The 22,549-nt window shown below is 44.3% G+C and overlaps 1 protein-coding gene across 1 annotated transcript in view; it reads left to right on the top strand.

The window, feature by feature from the left end:
- The window catches only part of wdpcp (WD repeat containing planar cell polarity effector), a 55,621-nt gene that overhangs the window by 18,258 nt on the left and 14,814 nt on the right, over positions 1 to 22,549 (top strand). Inside the window, exons 8-12 of the mRNA XM_076104190.1 lie at positions 949 to 1,140; positions 7,820 to 8,408; positions 13,975 to 14,163; positions 15,015 to 15,138; positions 16,312 to 16,375. Coding sequence (XP_075960305.1) covers positions 949 to 1,140; positions 7,820 to 8,408; positions 13,975 to 14,163; positions 15,015 to 15,138; positions 16,312 to 16,375 — 1,158 coding nt within the window. The remainder of the gene's footprint in view (positions 1 to 948; positions 1,141 to 7,819; positions 8,409 to 13,974; positions 14,164 to 15,014; positions 15,139 to 16,311; positions 16,376 to 22,549) is intronic.

Below are 22,549 nucleotides of genomic sequence, written 5' to 3'. Positions count from 1 at the left end.
CCAAACCCCTCTCAAGGGGGCAGGAGGGGCAGACATGGACCACTGAACTCTCCAGCTTGTCGATTTACTAATGTCTGCATGTTGCTTTGCTTTTAAACCGTTGTTTTTAAAAATAAATGTCTGTATTACCGCGTACGACGGAGGGTGTGTGTGTGTGTGTGTGTGTGTGTGTGTGTGTGTGTGTGTGTGTGTGTGTGTGTGTGTGTGTGTGTGTGTGTGTGTGTGTGTGTGTGTTGGCCATCGTCTCTGGTAGCTGGTTCATTGTGTTAGTGAGTGTGACTGGAGATAAAGAGTGTATGAAAGGCCTGGTGTGTGTGTGTGTGTGTGTGTGTGTGTGTGTGGAGGAGGAATGAGCCGTGGTGTGCATGAAAGCCGGGGTCACAGAGTAAGACCTGCAATTTCACCTGCGTTAAAAGTGCTTCTGGATGGAGCACCGTTTGTTTAATCATGTGTGTGTGTGTGTGTGTGTGTGTGTCTGCAAAAAAGCGTGTGCACTTTTTCATACCAGTGCCTCTACATGTATGTACATGTGTATTTGTGTGCATGCATCATGCATCATGCATGTGTGTGTGTGTGTGTGTGTGTGTGTGTGTGTGCGCGCGCCCTCAAGCGTTGCGAGAGCTCATTACTGTGCGTCTCTTTGTTGTGGCCCGTAGAGCGTGGCAGACCTTCCCAAAAAATATGCACATCACTAAAACAACGAGCCCCGACAGAACAAAAACACACACACATTAATAATGGAAGATGAAAAACAACCTTAGACATCAACAACAACAAAAAAACAAGATGGGGGAAGGACATGAGTGATATTTGGGGTTAAGTTTCAGAGCCCTCAGGTGTGTAAATCCAAATGAATCACTAAGACACTACAAGAAGATATGCGTGTGTGTCGACTGCCACTTTATTCTAGATGCATCCTCTCTCCTCTGTGTGTGTTTGCGTGTCCAGGTGGTGTGTGTGGAGGCCAGTGGGCGTGGCCGAAGGCTCCGCAGACAGGTGCGCCTCAACCGTCTGCAGGATGTGGCGCTCTGCTGGTGGGACCTGGACGAGCCCGGTGACGAGCCGTGGACCTGGACCCCCACAAACACGCAGAGGAACAACCTGGTGCTGCTCAGCTGCTCGCCTGCTGAAGGCCTCAAGGTACACACACACACACACACACATAAAAAGGGCAGGGACAACGTTTTCAAGACTTGGAGAAGGTTTTTGACGTTGTCCCCGTGGAGTCTTGTCTGGTCGCTGTGGGGATGCAACAAACTGTGGTTTTCTTTCTTACAACTGGAGCGAGACTGGAGTCAATATTCGTGGCATTAACTTAAATATGTTCTTGTCACCGATTCTGGTTTTGATCCTCTCACCTTCAGACTCGGAGGGAAAAGTTTCCCGTTTGGTGAGAAAATGGTGGATTGTTTGGGAGCGAGTTGCTGCCCGAAATTAAAGTATAAAGGATTAAAAAAGGATTTCATCCAACGAAAAATAATAAACTCACAATTAGTTGATGCTGGTAAATTTCCGTTATCGGGATAATCATGAATATTGTCTCGAGTGACTTGAAAAAGATGGTGCAGAAGTGAAAAATAGAGCCTGGCTTTAATATACAGTTAGTTTCTATTTTCTTATTCATTATTCTATATTCATGCAGGAGGACCTTATCAAGTATGATTACCTGACAGTAATTAAGATTGTTTGATTTTTTTTTTTCACTAAAAAACAAAAATGAGTCTGTAAAATGTATTTGTTTCTTAAAAGATAGAGTTTGGGTTGTTGCTTGTTGTAATTTCTGCCACCTTTATCTGTTGATACTGTTATTCTTCTTGCATAAAACACGGAAAATCCTACTTCCTGTCTCTTTCAAATGAAATCAATCTATTTTTTAACATCAGCTCTCATTATAGGCACGTTTCACAAGACTTTATAGAGAACAAGCTCAGATTAATTTAACTATAACTGTAATGATTAAATACGGTAAACAAGTAAGAAATGAGACCGAGCAAAGCATAAAGTTCCATGAGTGACCGTGAATAAGAAATCCTGTCTTAAAAGGATTTCTAATACCTTTACTGCGGTGTTTGAAGCCCAGTAAACAAATCATAACTCCCGCTGTTTATTTTATATATGTTTTTATACACACAGTGAAAGAGGCAACAAAGCTGCTGTTTTGAATGGGGAGGCCTGTGTTGTGCTGGATGGGATTGGGGACGGCGTGTTAAGTCACCTCAAGGGTGGCACCTCCGTGTTGCACCTCCATGCATCACCATCTGAAATAAGAAGGGAGGAAGCTAAGCTGTGGTACAGCGTGAAGGAGAACGCCTACACACACACACACACGCATCTTAAGACGCACACATCCTCGTGGCCTCTGGCAAAAAACGTCACCCGTGACCCGATTCCGTGTCACCGTAGGATTGTCCTCGTGCCAAAAAGCAGATGAAAGATCCCCCCCCCCCCCCCCCCCCCCCCCAAAAAAAAAAGATACCGAACTGGGCTTAACTCTATACTCCTCGTACGGTGCTTCATCGGTAAGAACATGCAGAACGTTTCACCACGAGAGAGAGAGAGAGAGAGAGAGAGAGAGAGAGAGAGAGAGAGAGAGAGAGAGAGAGAGAGAGAGAGAGAGAGAGAGAGAGAGAGAGAGAGAGAGCGTTACCAATTGCATGCTAGGAAAACAAATTCATGGAGGAGAGAATTGAGGGGGGGGTACACATGAATATTGAAATAAGTAAAGCTGTTCGCCGTTTCTTGTTTTTTGGAATGCTCTTCACATTTATCACACTCCTTCACCTAGTTTATTCTCTCTATGTCTCCTTCACCCCCCATCCTCACACACACACACACACCTCCTCCTCATCCTCCTCTCCTCTCCTCCTTCCTTCCTTCCTTCCTCCACGCTTCAGGAACATTAAAGTCTCTTCGCGGGGCTGCGGCATCGCGCTCTAATGAAAGCGTTTGTTGTCATTTTTCATGATGCGCAGTGTGAAATTAAGCGAGCAGTTTATGTAAGAGCCGTGGCGGGAATCAAACGCCGGGCACACATCGGGAGACGCCAGCTACTTCAATCACTTCAAGCTCATATATATGTTCCTTTTGTTCCGTTCGCTATCTGCAGCACTAAGCCAATTTTCTAGCCAGTCTCTCGGCATTTAAAAAAGTCTGATTTCTTTCCCTATGTGGTCTTAATTTGTATTAAGACCACCCCCCCACCACCACCACCACCACCTCCTCTTCCTCACACTGATAAGTGGAGCCACGGCATGCATGGGGGTGGGGGGGGGGGGGGCACATACATACTTCATTTTTATGCATCCAGTTAACATTTTTAATCATCCTTCCTTCATGCTTCCCTCAACACAAACACACACAAACCTGTTCCTGGAATTTAATAATCTGAATGAAAAGAAAACACCAGATGAATGTTTTCGTGCTTTTTTAATTTTTTATGATTGTATGTGTGCATTGATGTTTGCGAACATACCGTTTTATGTTTTGTTTGTGTTTTTTAAAGCGCGTGACTATCCAGTTATCTGTCACCAAACAGTTTCTCTCCACTCGTTTGATCTGCATTCCTGTGATTTCTGTCGGTTTTTAATTATTAGTGACTTTAGGAATTTGTCTTTTTTGCAAAACATGAAATAGTTCATATAGAAGGAATATATATAATTAATATATAATTGAATAATTCAATCTGTACTTCATCTCCTCCACAGCTGCTACGATTAAGAGTGCATTAGAAGCTACATTAAAATTGGTAATTTTCCGTCTTAATGTGCAGAACTGCACATGTTCAGCAATGCAGTGAAGAGTCGGGTGTTGAATCCAAAGTGCAGAATTACCCCAAAGCTCCACCGCTTTGTAAAACAAAAGATCCCACTGCCTCCACGGCTCGGGTCGAGTGAACAGTCATCTCTTCTGTGCTACAATCATGTTCAGTGGTACCAAATTATGGCAGTTAAGGTGTGAGGAATATTTTTTGGTTTCTCACATCAGTACCTCAACAGTAACCCTGATTCACACACCTAAAAACTTCCCAGTCCTCCCCCCCACCTCCTCTACCTCCCCCAATCCCTCCCTTCATCCCTCGACTCTCCTCCGAGTCCCTCCGTCTCTCTCTACCCGTCTCTCCCTGTCTTTCTCTGCTCCGTGAGCTGGAAAATTGGCTTCAAAAGGCCACTGCTGTGAACAAGGGCCAGCCACACAGTTGGGCCCGTCCGCTTTATCTTTCACGCCACGGAGGGGGAGAAAAGGTGCCGACGAGGGAGAGAGAGAAAGAGAGGGAGACAAGAAGAATGGAGAAGAATAGTTTTGACCAGTCACTGAAACCAATAACCAGGAGAAAGCTACTTACTAGAGGCCTCTCTCTCTCTCTCTCTCTCTCTTTCTCTGTCTCTCTCTTTCTCCCTCTCTGTCTCTCTCTTTCTCTCTCTCTGTTCTCCTTTTTGCATCTTTCTCTCCAAGTCTCACCCTCCATCTCTCTCTCTTTACTCACATCCATTCTCTCTCTTTCTGTCTCTCTTGCACATCCTTTCACTCCCTCTCTTGACCTTATTCATCATTTTTCTATTTCATGCTCTCAGAACCAGCCGATACAGTAACATGTGACACATGCAGAAGTCCTTTCTCTCTCACTTCTTTTAAAGACTGGCTGTTGTTTTGACATCCAAAGTGTGTTTTTATTGGACTTTATTCAGGTGGCAGTTTGTAAAACAGGGGTGCAAATTGTTGCTTTGAGCTTCAGTCTTATAAGATCAAAAACTGTCCTCACATACTCTCTCTCATACTCTTATATTAAAGTCCATATATCAGCTGCAGATGAATCTATATGTCATCATTCATGCGATGTTCGTGTCGTCTCATGCTTACGGCAGCATGAGTGTTTGCAGTTTTATGTTTGGAAAGACTCAGACTTTATAACCCTGAAAGTCGTGAGTGCCAGCGCTCTAATCTCCTAATCAGCTGTGTTGCCTTCAGGGGCCTTTTGCTTGCCTTTGCTCGGTTCACACAGAATGTAAAACGAGGCCTTAAAAAGTGACCCGGAGTCAAAACGCTGCAGTGCTGACAGCAATAAATGTTGTGACTGTAAAAAGACTGCGAGATGCAGTTTGTGCTCTGCTTTTTCTATTGAGATTTATAAACCTTTTTTTAAATAAATATTGCACTTTTGTGAAACACTCAAAAGGCAAAGAGAGTAGACATTCAGGTTGAAGGAGTTCTGTGTATAAATATCTAAAATCTGAATCTTAAACTGAACTGTGTAAACATTTTGCTGATTATAAGATTAAGGAGTTTCTTATATATTAATAAAATGTCTGTTTCTATAAACATCCAAGTAACATCAATCAATGCATTGACGTTTCAGGCTCTTTACTTTATATGGAGCCGACCTGCAAGGAAAGGCCTTTTATCGATTGAAGGGCTGATGTGAAAAAATATCATTAACTTGATCAAATTTCCACTGTATAATGGAGTAAATACCTGTTTGTGGTCTAGACCGTGGAATGATTTATCAGTGAATTGAACTACAGTCGAGGACATGAGTCTGAGAAGTCATACACGGGTTCATTATCCGTTCATTCTCCATTATCTTACATGTTTTTTGTGTTTTCAGGATGTGTCAAAATAAAAGCTTGAGCTCTTTGAAATGTTGGCTGTTGCAGCTCTTTTACTCTTCGCTGGTCTTCCCCCCCCCTCTCCTTCACGGGGTCACCAATCAGGGGAAGCAGAGCTGAATCAGCTGCTCTTCATCCTCGATGGTGCCACGGTGGCATCCTGGCACAGCGGGCAGCGGGCACTAACAAGCCTGGCACGAGATGAAACGCTGAGAGGATGAGATGTGGTTGGGGGGTCAGTCAGGAGGGCTTGTGGAATGGAAGTAGGTCTTGATTCCCGCGACAGCATTCTGTGTGATGGATTCAGGAAGCAAACTCTCAAGATCTGACAAGGGAAGTCATTGCTGAATTGTTTGAAACTTGCATTCTCTCTAATGACCACCAGGGGGCGACTCCTCTGGTCGTATAGAAGTCTATGAGAAAATGACTCTACTTCTCTCTTGATTTATTACCTCAGTAAACATTGTAAACATGAGTTTATGGTCTCAATCTCTAGTTTCAAGTCTTCTTCAATACAGCATGATGTTCATTTAGTACATTATGGTCCATTTAGAGTCAAACAGACCATAAAGCAGGGGATGCTTTAGGGCGGGGCTACACGGTGATTGACAGGTCGCTACCACAGCATTGTCTGGTCTGGGAATTAGCTTAGCTCTACCCTCTCGTGTCACGTCTGGTTGCAAAAACACAAGATGTCGACGACCAAAAACCAAGATTGTAACGGCAAAAAAACAATATGGCGACTGCCAACAAGCAAGATGGGAGTCTAAAAACTAAGTTGAAGACGGACAAAAAACATGATGGCGACAGTTTACAACCAAGATGGCGACGGCTAAAACCAGCATGGCGCAGCCAAAATGCAGAACAAACCAATGGTGACGTCACGGTGACCACGTCTTATATTCAGTTCATTGGTGGACTCGATGGATACTCGTTTGTTTAATGCGTGTGTCACTTTGTCCCTGCAGACATGAAGCTCTCCAGAGAACCGCACCCATCCCGAAGGGTACACCCCGCCCCTCACGAAAACACACAGCACCCATCCCCTGGGGAGCAGCAGGAGCTAGCTCTGGAGGATTATGGAGAGGAGAAAAGAAGAAAAAAGAAGCTTTCAGGAGGACAGTCATCTGCTTCTCTCTCCTGCTGTAGACCACGAGCAAAAAAAAAAAAACCTTCCTCCCTCTAAGTCCCTTTTTGGCAATGCCTGCCAAAATACTGGGCTGGGCAGCTTTGGGGAAAAGGAAAGGAAGGAAGGCAGGCAGGCGATCCTTCTTTCTGTCAACACGGCGAAAAGAAATGGGCTCATTTAGCCAAAGCTGCCACGGTCAATGCAGGGCTCTGATAGAGGCTTTGGTGAGGTGAAATCCCTCCTATAAAGCTCTGTTAGCGGCTGTGGAGCTGCTGGGTTGCTGTTTAGCTGAAGGCTGACGTCTCCTGTCATCCACCTACTGTTCCCGGTTCCTTGTGGGTGTTTTTATCGACAGCACCACCCGTGACACGGCCTTTCTCCATCAGTGTCGGCGCTTAGCGGCCCCCTCCACCTGGTTGTGGTCCAGGAGCGAATAATCTCACTTCTGTATTTTGACCATTGGTTTAATAACGCCAAGCTTTCTCCATGTATCATCCTCTTTCCCGTTCTTGTCACCATGTGTAGCGTTGAGCTCTTGGCTCCTCACTCACGCAGGTAAACAGAGCAAGTTGTTTATCGCCGGGGTGCCAAAGCCGTGGCATGCTCGGGGAGAAGATGTTGTTGACCTTGAGTTAAAACGGAGCTCTTATCATTAGCCGTCTTGATTGACAGCCTGGTGTTTATGAAGGGAAGTGGAAGGCTCTATTTCCTCCATCTCCGGGGGGGTTTGAGGGGCTTCTCTGTCTTTCTCTCACATATTCTTTCTATCCTTCTGCTTCCTTCTTTTATTCAAAAACAGGTTTCTTCATCTGCAGTACTCAGCATCTTCCAATTCCCAAATAGTAGAACGTGTAAAGACGAGAACAAAATGACGAGATCAAGTTCTATTCATACAATGTTTAGTGATGCTAAACTACTGAGGGGATGCTGGCTGAATCCTCCCTCTAACATAAAGTATTAGGAGGAAAATATGGTCACTCCAGGACTAAAGATTATTATTGTTGGATCAGATCAGATTCACAGGGAGAATGTTCATCAGACTCTCTGAAACCCTCGTCTTCTTCTGTTCATCCTCTCCCTCTCAAAGGTCCTCGGCTCCCTCCGGACTGAAGGAAACCCTCTGGACTGCCGCTTCAGCGTTCTCCAGCCCTACCAGCTGCTGACGGTGGAGCTTCCTGCACCAGGCCCCGGATTCACAGAGGGGTCCCGGGCCGACGCCTGCGTCTACGAATGTGCACGAGGGCGCCTGCACCGCCTGTCCGTCACCCGCATCCCGCTGCCGTCCCGTCCCGTCTCCTGCTCGCGTCACCCCTCTGAGACCACGCTCCTCCTGGGCCTCGCCGACTCCTCCTTGGTGCTGTACGACCAGCGACGGGGTGTCTCTCTGCTGGCCTCCTGCCCCGTGCAGCCCACCCTCCTGGCCTGGCACCCTGCCGGGGCCGTGGTCCTGGTAGGGGGAGAGCAGGGGGAGCTGATGTGCTTTGATGTGGGCTTGGCACCTGTTAGCATGGCACTGGTAGCGGAGGAGGTGGCTCCAGCCGCCACGCTGAGACTAGCCGAGCACCTGCGCTGCTGTGGAGGTCTGGAGGGACTGCAGTGGGCCACGGGCCTGGAGGGAGGCGTGCTGATGTTGGCCTTTCACGGGGGGCCGCTAGCAGCTCTGAGATTCAGACTAGGTCAGTGAAATAACATCCAAACACTAATTTGGCTCCTGCTGTTTTCCTCGAATCATGATGACTACGGTTGGTAAAGTCGTGTAAATCCGTCAATGAGAACGACAATTCTCCACTCTGAGTTGAATTTATTTTCAACTTGAGGTGTTCAGAGCACTCCTCGAAGAACGGGAGGCATTCAGCAAACCAAAAGCTGCAACGCAAAGCGCTTCACTCTCACAAAAAGCCGCCTCAGGCTGCTGAAACACAAACAATCAAGACCTAAGACGGTCACGATATCAGAGTTAGACCACACGATAATGGTGGCCAAAAGAATTCTAGATCACAATTTGATCACGATAGGAAATGTGTAAAAAGTCAAACTTGTTTATTGTGCTTTTTGTCTCTTATTTGGCGAATGAATAAGAGTGTAGGGAGATTAAGCGAGAGTCTGTATTCATTTAAGAGGCGCTGGATTACTTACACGATATTATAAAGTGTGTTATTAACATGATACCAATTTCTTAAATAGCACCGTTATCGTTAATACCGATACATCGCAGCATCTTTAGCAACCGCCCTTACAATCGTACTTTACATGCACTGATTCCAAATAGTAACTGAAGCACAAACCCTCACCCTCCTCGTGATGAAGAGTCGGAGTCTTCCTCTGTTTTGGATCTGACTCTGAACCTCCGCTGTGTAAATACGTCGGAGGTCGTCCTCTCACCTCCCCGCTGCTGAGGGAAGTTAATTTGTAGACGGGCGGGGAAGGTTAGCAGGAGTCACGCTCTCAGAGGTCATTCAATAATCGCCCCGGGGCAAGAGCCCCCCAGGTGCATTCTGGGATGCATTTTTCCGATAAATCGTTTACAGTGGCTGCGCAGTCCCTCGGGGCCCCCAGATAAAGTTTGCCAATCAAAATGTTTTTTTTTTCCGTAGCAGCCACCTCACCCTCTAACTCACTCGTACACACACACACACACACACACACACTTGTACACACATATACGCACGTACACACACACTCGTGCACATATTCAGCGTCTTTAATTGTGACTTTGGAAAGAAGATGTGACAGTGGCACGCAGCTCTCTGCGGAAGTTTGAAAGCAGGAGTGTGGGGGTGGAAGGTAGAAGATTGTGTTTGTGTGTGTGTGTGTGTGTGTGTGTGTGTGTGTGTGTGTGTGTGTGTGTGTGTGTGTGTGTGTGTGTGTGTGTGTGTGTGTGTGTGTGTGTGTGTGTGTGTGTGTGACTGACTGTGTGTATCCAACTGCGTTTGCCTGTGTGCACAGGGAAAGGGGAGGGTGTCTTCCAACAATAGCTTCCCCTCCTCTGATCGTCTGCCAAGGTTTTGATGAAGAAAGTCACTGCACGTCTTTTCTCCGTGATAATTCCCCCCCCCTCACCCACACACATGTGTGTATTCTTCTATTTCTGTGCTTCTATGCACACACACACACACACACTCCAACTCATTTGTTTGTTTGCTTGCGCTCCGTCTCTGTATTGCCTTGTTTCATAAGGCCCCGCTACATGACAGGAGTGAGTCTGGAGACGGCGAGGAAGAAAGACTTGGCCGAGCTCCAAGTTCTCTCTTTTTTTTTTTTTTCCATAGGAGGCAGCCCTCCCTGGTGTCACCCCCCTTCCTCCCCCTTCCTCCCCCTTCCTCCCCCCTCACCCTCCCGCCTGCACCGAGTTATCTCATCCGGGCACACGTTGGCCGCGGCTGGGCCGTCACCGGTAGAGCAGACCGGGGAACGTGCTGCACGACATGCAAAGAAAATTTTTCTGTGGGGATGTGAAAATATTGTTGATGTTTAATTAGATAACTGGGTGCATTAGTCATGTAAATATAATGTAGTATGGTTACGTACTAAAGCAGAAGAAAAACCTCCACTGCACAAGTGTGCTTTCTTATTTTAAAGAAGTAAAACACTTTTATTAAGTCAAGTCAATCCAAGGCAACAGTTTGAGTTCAAACCACCAGATTAATTACTAGTTTGGCACCTTATAATGTGTTTCATCACTCATTGTTATTTTAATTTCTAAAAAGGATGCTGATTGCACAAAATATACAAAACTGTGACTTACTGAATGAATGTCCACAATAAAACAGTTTTTATAGCAGATTCTTTATTATAAGAAGACTTCATTCCTTAGTTTTGTCTTTGGAGTCGTGTTCTCGTCTTGGTCTTGTCCCGTATCCGTTGTGTTCTCTTTGTGTTCTCGTTGTGTACTTGTCGTGTTCTTGTTGTGTTCTCTTTGTGTTCTCGTTGTGTACTTGTCGTGTTCTCGTTGTGTACTCGTTGTGTAACTTGTCGTGTTCTCGTTGTGTACTTGTCGTGTTCTCGTTGTGTACTAGTTGTGTAACTTGTCGTGGTCTCGTTGTGTTCTCGTTGTGTACTTGTCATGTTCTCGTTGTGTACTTGTCATGTTCTCGTTGTGTACTTGTCGTGTTCTCGTTGTGTTCTCGTTGTGTACTTGTCGTGTTCTTGTCATGTTCTCGTTGTGTACTTGTCGTGTTCTTGTTGTGTTCTCGTTGTGTTCTCGTTGTGTACTTGTCGTGTTCTTGTTGTGTACTCGTCGTGTTCTCGTTGTGTACTTGTCGTGTTCTCGTTGTGTAACTTGTCGTGTTCTCGTTGTGTACTCGTTGTGTAACTTGTCGTGTTCTCGTTGTGTACTTGTCGTGTTCTCGTTGTGTTCTCGTTGTGTACTTGTCGTGTTCTCGTTGTGTTCTCGTTGTGTACTTGTCGTGTTCTCGTTGTGTTCTCGTTGTGTACTTGTCGTGTTCTCGTTGTGTTCTCGTTGTGTACTTGTCGTGTTCTCGTTGTGTACTTGTCGTGTTCTCGTTGTGTACTCGTTGTGTAACTTGTCGTGGTCTCGTTGTGTTCTCGTTGTGTACTTGTCGTGTTCTCGTTGTGTACTTGTCATGTTCTCGTTGTGTACTTGTCGTGTTCTCGTTGTGTTCTCGTTGTGTTCTCGTTGTGTACTTGTCGTGTTCTTGTTGTGTTCTCGTTGTGTTCTCGTTGTGTACTTGTCGTGTTCTTGTTGTGTACTCGTCGTGTTCTCGTTGTGTACTTGTCGTGTTCTCGTTGTGTACTCGTTGTGTTCTCGTTGTGTACTCGTGTAACTTGTCGTGTTCTCGTTGTGTACTTGTCGTGTTCTCGTTGTGTTCTCGTTGTGTACTTGTCGTGTTCTCGTTGTGTTCTCGTTGTGTACTTGTCGTGTTCTCGTTGTGTTCTCGTTGTGTACTTGTCGTGTTCTCGTTGTGTTCTCGTTGTGTACTTGTCGTGTTCTCGTTGTGTTCTCGTTGTGTAACTTGTCGTGTTCTCGTTGTGTACTTGTCGTATTCTCGTTGTGTAACTTGTCGTGTTCTCGTTGTGTACTCGTCGTGTTCTCGTTGTGTACTTGTCGTGTTCTCGTTGTGTTCTCATTGTGTACTTGTCGTGTTCTCGTTGTGTTCTTGTCGTATTCTCGTTGTGTACTTGTCGTGTTCTCGTTGTGTACTCGTCGTGTTCTCGTTGTGTACTTGTCGTGTTCTCGTTGTGTTCTTGTCGTATTCTCGTTGTGTACTCGTCGTGTTCTCGTTGTGTTCTCGTTGTGTACTCGTCGTGTTCTCGTCGTGTTCTCGTTGTGTACTTGTCGTGTTCTCGTTGTGTTCTCATTGTGTACTTGTCGTGTTCTCGTTGTGTTCTTGTCGTATTCTCGTTGTGTACTCGTCGTGTTCTCGTTGTGTTCTCGTTGTGTACTTGTCGTGTTCTCGTCGCGTAGTCGTTGTGTTCTCGTCACGTACTCGTCGTGTACTTGTCGTGTACTCATCGTGTCGGCGGTTTGAGTCCTGCTGTTTGTTCGTGAGGCTGCTCCGTGTTGTTGTACGTCTGACACTGCTGTTCAAATAAGTTAGTGAAGACAGATGTGAACTGACTCGTCCTCAGCACCACAATGAGCCATTGTCTCCGCTTACAGTTAGCTTAGAGCAGACGTTAACGCCCAACGCAAGGACACACACACACACACACACACACACACACACAAACGTAGACACACATACGCTCAGCTGATGTATTGGCCACATTAGCCCACTCTTAAGGGGATTTGGGGGCTTGCTAATTGCCAGCTTGTCATTTTAATTGCTCGAACAACTCCCCCCCTCCACACACACACACACACACATAAACACACACACACACACACACAACTTCAATTAATTAGACAAGAGTCAGTGGTGACTTTGGCTGCCTGCAGTCTGGCCCATTGACAGGACCGCTGTCAGTGATCACCTACACTGTCCAGAGCCACCAGCTATGTCCAAATTCAGTTTAGTGAATACTTATATAAGCCTAAAGGAATACTACACACTCAATGACCATTTATATATCAGTTACTCACCTCGTGTTACCTTTGTTTTACTCTCGTGTCTCCGTGATGAACGAAGAATTTTAAAAAACAGAGAAATGTTTTCTTCGTGAATTCACGTTAACATGAGGTGACTGATATACAGACTGTTACGTGTATTTAAGCGTTTCTTTCATATGGCACTTTAAACTTTCACGTTTCATGTTACAGAGAAGTTAAACGTCTGTTATGGCAACAAGTATCTGAGTCTGGTGTCTCACATCAGCCTCTCCCCGCTGAAGTCAGAGATTCCTCCGAGTGTCTCGCTCTGAACCGTCTCGATCAATCACAGCGGACATTAATCACCTCTGGTATTCAACACTAGACATTAAACACACGAGCACATTCACGCTAATGCACACAGAACGAGACACCTCTACTACCGGGAAGAGCACAAAACCTCGTCCTTCCATTATTCAACATAATGTGCTTTGGCACACACACACACACACACACACACACACACACACACACAAGCAAAAGCATAATCAGTCACCTCTGGTCAAAAGGTGTAATGAGTTGTGGCATTCCTCTCATACATACTGTATGTGTTTCAGATGTATTTAAATAGATGGTGATGAAGACACACACACACACACACACACACACACACACACACACCAGGGATTAAACAGACTTCCCCACTAATTGATTGACAAGTCGATGTCAGTCTCACCGATCTAGTGCTGCTTCAGAGTTTAGACCGATCCGCTGGACACTTACTTATCTTAAGTAAGTGCTTCACAAATATATTAGCACACAGTGATGAGCGCTGCACTCCACCGCATTAATGGAAAATCAGTTTAAATTGTTGTTTTTGCACATTTAAACAGAAGTTATCTCGTGACGCTTTTCCTATCGAACAGGTCTGGACCCATGCTCTTTGATTCATCCACTTATAGGAGAAGAAACCTGGAACAGAACTGGGCTGTATGTTCTGCGTTTTGTTTTAGGCCCAGAAAAAAATAGTGAAGTCAAAATTGGTGTTTGATTTGTCAGATAATACCCATGTTTATTGTGTTATTTACTTATTTATAAGCATCAGGTGACAGAAGCAGGCAGCAGCGCTTCATTATATAAATGTTAGAATACTTCATCACACTGCTCTCTAACTGTCACATGGATGAAGGAGATCCTGGTGTATTTTGTTCTTCTTAATAAACTAAACACCAAACTGTGACTGTGTTGGACAGGAGCTCTGACCGGAGGACAGATGGGTCCCGGTGAGCTGCTGCAGCAGCGGCTGCGTTGTGGTCAAGTCAAAGAGGCGCTGGGCGTCCTGGAGGCCATGGACTGGAGCACCATGGGAGACGAGTGCTACCGAGGCCTCGGCTCAGTCACCAACCACCTGCTGAGGCTGCAGCTGAACGCAGACAGAGAGGGTGGGTCCACCGCTTCCCTTCAGGTGTTAGTGTTCCTCAAACCTCCGCTGGAAAATACAAAGAACAGTTTTATCTTTTTATGTTTCTGGTTCTGTAACGTCAGATTAAATCCCAGTTAAAAGACACGAGAGAGGAGGACACAATATTCTAAAGTTAATCCACTTGCATTACATTTATTATTTTTTGTCAACGTTTGCTGTTAATTGGCACTTTGAGAATTATTTACACTACAAGTGGAAAGAGTAGAACATTTGAACTAATAGATGAAATAGAATTAAACTTCCCCAGTTGACTACTTACATTAAGACAATTATTGTTTGTATTACAAGTTTTCTAAAATGTAATATTAAATATGCGTTTTGTTGACATATTAGAGTCAAAGGTTTTTAAAGAGAGAATTTTGGATATATCTTTGTGTCACTTCATAAATCAGAAAATACCGTCAACAGCCACATCAAAAACATCTATTTCCTCCATGTTTTTATTAATAAATGTATAAATGGGTCTCTGAGTGATGTGTGAACAAACCCCTCTGTGTGAACCTTCAGCACACAGAGAGGAATGAAAGAGTGAAGTTTGGTGAATGTAAGAGCTGCTGAAGTGGAGATTTATCATCAGAGTCTGAGAACAAACTCATTGAGAGGAAACGTCCTAAAGAGACGTTTAGTTACATTACAGACATTTAGAGACTCTACAGGTGAACAGGGTCAAACAATTAATATATATCACCATGAAACTTCACCACTTCATTACTCACATTGAGATGATTATGTTTTGTAAATGTGAGTTTTCTCTTTCATATTTCTGTCTTCTCTGTATTGTTATTGTGTGTTTGTGTTGTTTGTCTGCAGCCCAACTAGAAGCAGCTCTGGGTGTGTTTTACGCTCCGCCTGCTCCTCTCTCTGATGTCGTGATACTCGAGTACAGGGAGCCAATCAGCAAGTGCGCCCGCCGCTTTTTTCACCACCTTCTCAGGTAACGCCACCGACGCTGTGCTGTCGCTGTGCTGTCGCTGTGGTCCTAATTTGATCATCTGAGGGAGACATTTGTCTTCTTTTGCGCAACTCTTCAGGGGGGAGTCGAAAGGTCGAGGTCGGCTAAATGTATTTGGATACATAAATACATAAATGCATACATAAGTAGTGTGGTCCTCCGAGGGCTGTCCTTCTTTTGTAACTAACACTCATTTAGTCGACTAATCAATTAGTTGATTAAAATCAACAGATCTGTAAAACGGCGCTCCTCTTTACATCTTGTGTTTCTTGATTCCTGCTACAGATCAGTAATTATCTGACCGATGACTCAAAACTGCTTTAAACTCTACAAACACACATTTACCGACTATTTTAAGGATAACAAGAACATTTTATTGGGCGCAGAATCACAATAAGCATCCCAAGAAAAGAAGAGGCTCTTTGTGAAAATGACATCCGTTGCAGATGCATTTTAATTCCCTCTGTATCTGCCGCTCACTTTTGCTATTTTAGAAGATTCGTCGTGACGCTCGCTGGTGCAGCTTTGAGTCATTCATGAGGACGAAGCACCTCACATGCACCTGTTTAGACTGTTGTTTCATTTTCCCTTCTGCCATGAGAGCCCTTTGAAACGTCTGTTTGACTGAAATAGACCCTGTTGTTGCAGCACGCCGACGCTCGCTGCTCTCCATCCTACCTCCCGCTTCTCTCTCCCCCCCTCTTTTCTTTCTTCCTCCTCTGTAGCCGATGCCGCGGCGTTTTGTTTGGCATCCCTCCTCCTCCTCTCCTCCTCTCTTATCACCTACCTGCATTCTTTTTCTCTCCATCAACATCAAATGAAGGAAGCCCAACACACCTCCTCTCTCTGCTTCTGTTTGTTTGTTTCATGTTGGCTCTAGACGGAGAAAGTTGAGGTGTTTTTGTTCTGGGAGATGCAGCTCTCTCTCTCTCTCTCTCTCTCCCTCTCCCTCTCTCTCCCAGCTTTAATTCTGGATAATAGGACTCACTGCTCTCAGTTCAATCATAGACGGTTTTGTATGTATGTATGTGTGTGTGTGTGTGCAGGAGGAAACACCATACATTTGATTCCCAATCGTGTGTTTTTAGATTGTTTATGTTTTATTGTCACGATGTCGTCGTGCTTCATCTTCAACTGTCTCCCTTTTCTCCGCAGACACCAGCGCTTCGAGAAGGCCTTCCTCCTCGCCGTAGATCTAGAAGCCAGAGATTTATTCATGGTGAGTGGAGAGAAACGTGAGACTCTGACGTTAGAATAAAACCCAGAGTCGGATGTTTAGAAGTCAGTCCGTCGAGAGCTTCATGATTCTGTTAAATTAAATTCACTCAAATACAAAAGCGTCTGCAGGACGTGAACATTCTTAGAAAGCAATGAATTCAGTTTCCTCAACATTTTTTTTTGAACAAAAGCATTAATTACAGAATGTTCTTATTGTGTGTGTCCTCGACCAAAGACACTCTTAGTCGATTAACACTCAAACGATTTAGTTGATTTAATCAACTGATCTGTAAAACTGAGTTCCTCCACAAAGAATTACACAAAAGCACGACTTTAAATCCTGTGTTTACCAGAGATAAGTCAATAAGTAAATACATTATTCATTCAGCATTAAAACATACTTAAAATCTTGAGACCAAAGACCAAATGGACTCACCCACTGAGAGGAGGCAGCACTCTGTACACTGATGAACTCAGTTTATTGTTTCATGTGCTGTTGAATACTTTCAGTCCTTTGGTAAACACTGTTACTGCTGCGACTTACAGCAGGAAACGCATTTCCTAATCGGTAATTTAGTTTATTATCAAATACACATATGAATAATAATAAAAAATAAAAAATAAAAGCAGTGACAATCAAAAGCAAGATCGTGCTGCTGAAGATGAAAGAAAGAAACTAAATAAAAGATACTGTATTTGTATTATACTGTATACCCAAACAGTTCCAAACTAAAATTCCTCACTTCTATATTTGTTAATGATCTTATATTCATACATTTTACACATTTATATTTTTGCAAATTCGATAGTTCAAACTGACTCACTCTTCTGCAAACAGTGCACAGAAAGCACCTTTTTTATAAATTATCTGTGCCCTTTTTAAATCCATCAAATCTCTAAGCTTGAGAACATGTGTGTTTGTAAATAATATGTATTTTGGTTCATGATAATCAGCTCTAATAAATGGCATTTTACACCATTTATCTGGGGCCAGGACGCAATAATTTAATTAGTTATATCATCAGGAGTTAATGATATATACTGCTGGAAAGAACCCACACATGTATAATAATAATAAATGATTATCGGCCATCTTCTGGTTTTCCTTCATACTTTCACACTTGATCGTGAAACGTATTAAATCACATTCTATGTGGCGTTAAAAGGTCTTAAAGAGGCTTTATATTAACTTAAAGCGCTGAAATGAACCATAAACATGAACTCATCTTCAACAATCATCGGTGCTGCGTGTCTACAGGCAGGAATATATGAAAACTCACAAGCTGAACAAGCTATATAATATTGTTTTACAAAATATAAAACCATCCCGTCAGAACCAGAACCCATGAAGATCATGTGATCTTTAATCCACAACTCTGCTCTTTTATTAAATAAGTTTATTTTGTTCATTTTTTGACAGTTAAAATACAAACAGGAAATGATTTGTGTAAGCGTATCTCCAGCTTCTCTGTAACACCACACAGCCCTATTTTAATTGTTCACTGACTGTTGTGCTCTTGTTACTTTCATTTGCACATGACTTGTGACCCGTGTGTGTGTGTGTGTGTGTGTGTGTGTGTGTGTGTGTGTGTGTGTGTGTGTGTGTGTGTGTGTGTGTGTGTGTGTGTGTGTGTGTGTGTGTGTGTGTGTGTGTGTGTGTGTGTGTGTGTGTGTGTGTGTCAGAGAGCAGGTGTGATCTCAGTATGGGCCCCTATCTTTTCACAACCTCCATGGCCTCGGCTCGGCCTTTTCCTCTCCTCTCATCTTCCCTCTAACTCGCTCTTTCTTCCACTCCACGCTGAAATGCTCCTCTATGTGTTTGACCCCCTTTTTCGTGATGGGGGCCCCCTTTCTGCTCCATGCTTCACCAACACCCTACACATTAACACACACACACACACACACACTTGCTCCCTCAATCACACTGATAGCACTGGTTCCAATTACCTCCCCACTAAGTAGTGCTGCTGGGAAGCCGAATTGAAAAGGTGGAGTCGAGCCTGTGGACCTTGAAAGAGCGAAGAGGAAGGAGAGGGGGGGTGCAGAGAGGAGAGGAGGGGGGTTTGGGGGGGGGGGGGGGGGGGGGTGGATGGAAAGCTATATGACGAACGTCACTCTGGACGTGTGGAGAGATGAATGAGGAGAGAAAGAAGGAATCAGAAGATGAGCGTTAAATGTAAATAATGTTTGAATTCAACAATAAATGTTCTAGCAGCGATTTACTCCCATATAGATACACATACATTCATAAACATGTACTGTATGTGCGCTAGCTTGTCAAAATCCTTGTCTTTGTGTTAAGAATTAACTCCGTAGAGGCAGGAAATGTTTATTCATGTAGAGAGACGTGTGCACAAACTAAGGACTTGTGTTCCTTTTTTAAATTTCTTTGCAGAAATATTAAAAGGAAAAGAATGAAATAAGGATACCCCTCAGCTCCTTTTCCTGCCAAGTTATTGGTCGTGAAATTAGACATGAAGTGACAAATTAGGATAGATTTACCTGCTTTTCACAGTTTTCATAATGTTTTCAAGACCCTGCAGAGTCGACTAAAGGAGAGTCGTGTAATATAATGTGGATCACTTGCTCTCACAGCCTGATCGTGTGAAGGTGGTGTGATGTCACCGTCCAGTGGTTCCTCTGACCGCATGACCACGAAACTACAAAACCTCCAATTATGGAGCCGAGTCACTCGTCCATTTCAGTTCAGTTTCTCTAAAACTTCACCTGACAGCCACCAGACCAGGCTGGTCTCATCCAGCGTTCTTAACTGTACCGACGAATATGTAACTATTTCCCGATCTTTTCCTAAACCTAACTACGTACTTTTGTTGACTAAACCTAACTAAGTTGTTTCTGTTGAAGACAGAAGTTTATTTTGAAAGGGCCGTGTGTATGTAATGAGTAGAAATTGACGCGTGTTGCTGGATTTTCGTAGGAAAACGCACGAACAATCAGGAGTAACTTTTTTGTAAGATATCAAACAATAAAGATGAATTGAATATTTGTGACTTCCTGTTGTAAAACCAAACAACATGGATAGTGTGAAAACCTTTTTTTAACGGTCGTTATTACAACAATCTCACAGATATTTGCAAATCCTCCTCATCGTAAGACACTGTAACAACGAGCGACCAAGAGAGCAGCAACTCATCGTGTGAAAAGAGCGACGAAAACAGAGAAAGAGGGACGTTGACATTTCACCCCGTCGCTCTAATTGGGGTTTTGTGTTGTTTCTTTAACCTGCTGGTCAGCTGATTGAGTCGAGGTGGAGGAGGTCAACGAGGCCAACGACCCCCACCTCTCACCCGACTCTCTAACTTCCTCAGAACTCCATAACGCGCCATCGACTTGATAAAACAGTGCTCAAACAAACGTAGATAACAAGCCTCACCTCTTCTAGAAACGCCCAGCATGATACACCCCCCCTCTCCCCCCCTCTCCCCTTTAACACAAGAACCCCCACCCCCCCACACACACCCCTTCAAGACACATTGTTTCCCAGCTAACAATGGAGGCCTCTCCAAACCTTTTGTCAAAATGAAACTCTTTAGTGTCGGGCTAAATTGAGGGGGAGGAGGAGTCGGTGGTTTTTTTTTGGGGGGGGGGGGGGTAGTAGCAGGGGGTTACTGAGTCGTTTGCATTTTTCTTTTTTCATAATTGGCGCTGTTCTGTAGCTCCCTAATTAGCCTTTGATAATGAGTTGATAATGTAACCAATTAGGTCATTCGTCAGCCAAGTCAAGCTCCACCTCCTCTTCTTCCTCCTTTTCCTTCTGGCTCTCGATGTAGCTCGTTAATTAAATCAAATTGTGTGATAGCCGAATCTGATGCCGGCTCTTTTTGTTCCCCAATGAGGGTGAGGGGGGGCGGGGGGGGGGGGGGGGGGGGGGGGGGGGGGGCTTGTAGTGTTTCTTGTTAGATACACCAGCAGTAAAGAAAGCTGTTGGGTTCACCTCCTATCTTCCTCCTCTATCTGACGGGCCTGGCGGCGCTGCAGGAGGAGGAGGAGGAGGAGGTATCGCACGTCTTCGGCAATAAGCTCATTGTTGTCGCTCAGATGAGTAATTAGCATTAATGAAACGTTAAGTCCTTAACACCGATCTGATCAGTCAAACACAAGGCTCCTGGATAACAGGTGCCATTATGCTGGGTGTTAACTAGTCTATGTGGGTTTTCATGTTTTCATGCGTGTTTTAGGGAAATTCAATCCTAAAACATTTGAGTTTCTGGGACTAATTGTTGTTGGTGTGTTGATCCTAAAGGGATGTGAGATGTTTCCAGATGTTGCAACGAAGCCTGAAAACTGAGAGGAGATCATTTACAGTCACACATACAAACACAGAGACTGTGTCTGAAATCACTCTTTCACGACAGTCATTTTGACAGATGTAACACATGTATGATTATAACATTTAGAGTAAAAGTTTGACGGCTCCTTTGTCACATTATACCTGAACAAAATCCCACATAAACTGATTTATAAAATACATAATAATCATGTATATATATATATATGTGTCTTTATAAGATGTAAGCAGTTACATGTGTAATTTAAAGACTTTATTCATTTACTCGTATTATCACCCGACATGTTTTGCTTGAAAATATCAATTAATTAAAAGATAAATATGGTGCATTGAGTTGCTAATAGGCAGAATTTGATTTAAACATGATTGTAGTATAACCACAAGATGTGTACATTTTTCAAGCAAGAAATTATTATTTTGAAATATTTTGCTGCTTTAACACTAAACTCTCATTACTCTCTGCACCAAATGCAACAAGTTGTTTTTCCCGTTATCTCTGTGAAATGTTTAAACACCAAGATCACAAATAATAATCACAGAATAGCTCCGGGCTGCTGTAAACATCTCTGATTACCGTCTAATTTATCCTTTTAAATTGAACAGTCGTGTGCTGGTACTGCAGTCAGACATCACTGAACCTGTCCGTACATCAATAATAAGTTCCTCTGTGCTCGTAATGCCTGAACTATAAAAGCTGAACGTCCCATTGATGGTGTTTGACAGTAACAGACTGCAAACACTCAGACATGATCCCGTCTGTTAGCGCTGCTGTGTGCCAGTTAACCTAATCCCTCATTTATTTGGAGGTAACCCAAATATCAGTCAATATCGGGCTCTTAGTGTCCACCAACCTCTCCCCCCCCCCCCCTCCCCTCGACTCCCCCGAAAACCGCCCCTCTTTATCAGGCGCCGCAACCCCTAAAGCTCTTATATAAATAAGATTAGTGTCGCGTTTGAGCGTCTGGGAATAAGAGTTGTAATATCTGATGGTTTTATATGCAGTATTATTGTTATCCCTTCTTAGTCGGGGCTGATTCTCTCTCTCTCTCTCTCTCTGTCTCTGTCTCTGTCTCTGTCTCTCTCTCTCATTTTCTCGTTTATTCTTTCTCCCTCTCTCCAGATTCAGACAGTATTATGAGGAGCTAAGCTGGAATAAAGCGCCCCGGCATCAAATGTTCATATTGTTCTGTTCCCTCTGTCATACAATCTCTCTCTCTCTCTGTCTCTCTCTCTGTCTCTCTCTCTGTCTCTCTCTCTCTCTCTCTCTCTCTCTCTCTCTCTCTCTCTGTCTCTCTCTCTCTCTCTCTCTCTGTCTCTCTGTCTCTCTGTCTCTCTCTCTCTCTGTCTCTCTGTCTCTCTGTCTCTCTCTCTCTCCCTCTCTCTCTCTCTCTCTCTCTCTCTCTCTCTCTCTCTCTCTCTCTCCTTGTTGTGAAATGTTTCTTTCATGTCTTGTTCACCGTCTCACACCTCTCTCTCGTTTCACTGTGATGCCTGTTTTTTATCTTTGATCTTCTGCCGCTCTGTTTGTTATCAATTAGGAAGCCTCGCTCACATCTGATTGAGGGGCCGTGTCCCTCGCCTGAGTTAGCCGCCTCGGTCCTGGGAGCCGATTTAGCTCCTTTTTGAGGCCATTTTGTTGTCGCCCATTTTCGCATTTCCTCCTAACTCTTCGCCACAGAGGGCAGGCACCGCACTGTAATTACCCAATCTGTTCCCATTCATACTCTTCAATTTCAGCAACCTCTCTGTCCCTCTCGTACCCCCCCCCCCCCCCCCCCCCCCCCCCCCTCCCTCTTTCCCTCTCAGCTCCCCCTCACCTCTTTTTTCCTCCGGGGTACAAAAGCCGGGTTACAATATGGGGGTATT

Source organism: Anarhichas minor, unplaced genomic scaffold (assembly GCF_050575085.1).
Source record: "Anarhichas minor isolate MPS153535 unplaced genomic scaffold, ASM5057508v1 ptg000029l, whole genome shotgun sequence".
Lineage (NCBI taxonomy): Eukaryota > Metazoa > Chordata > Actinopteri > Perciformes > Anarhichadidae > Anarhichas > Anarhichas minor.
This window is presented reverse-complemented; position numbering and strand designations above follow the sequence as displayed.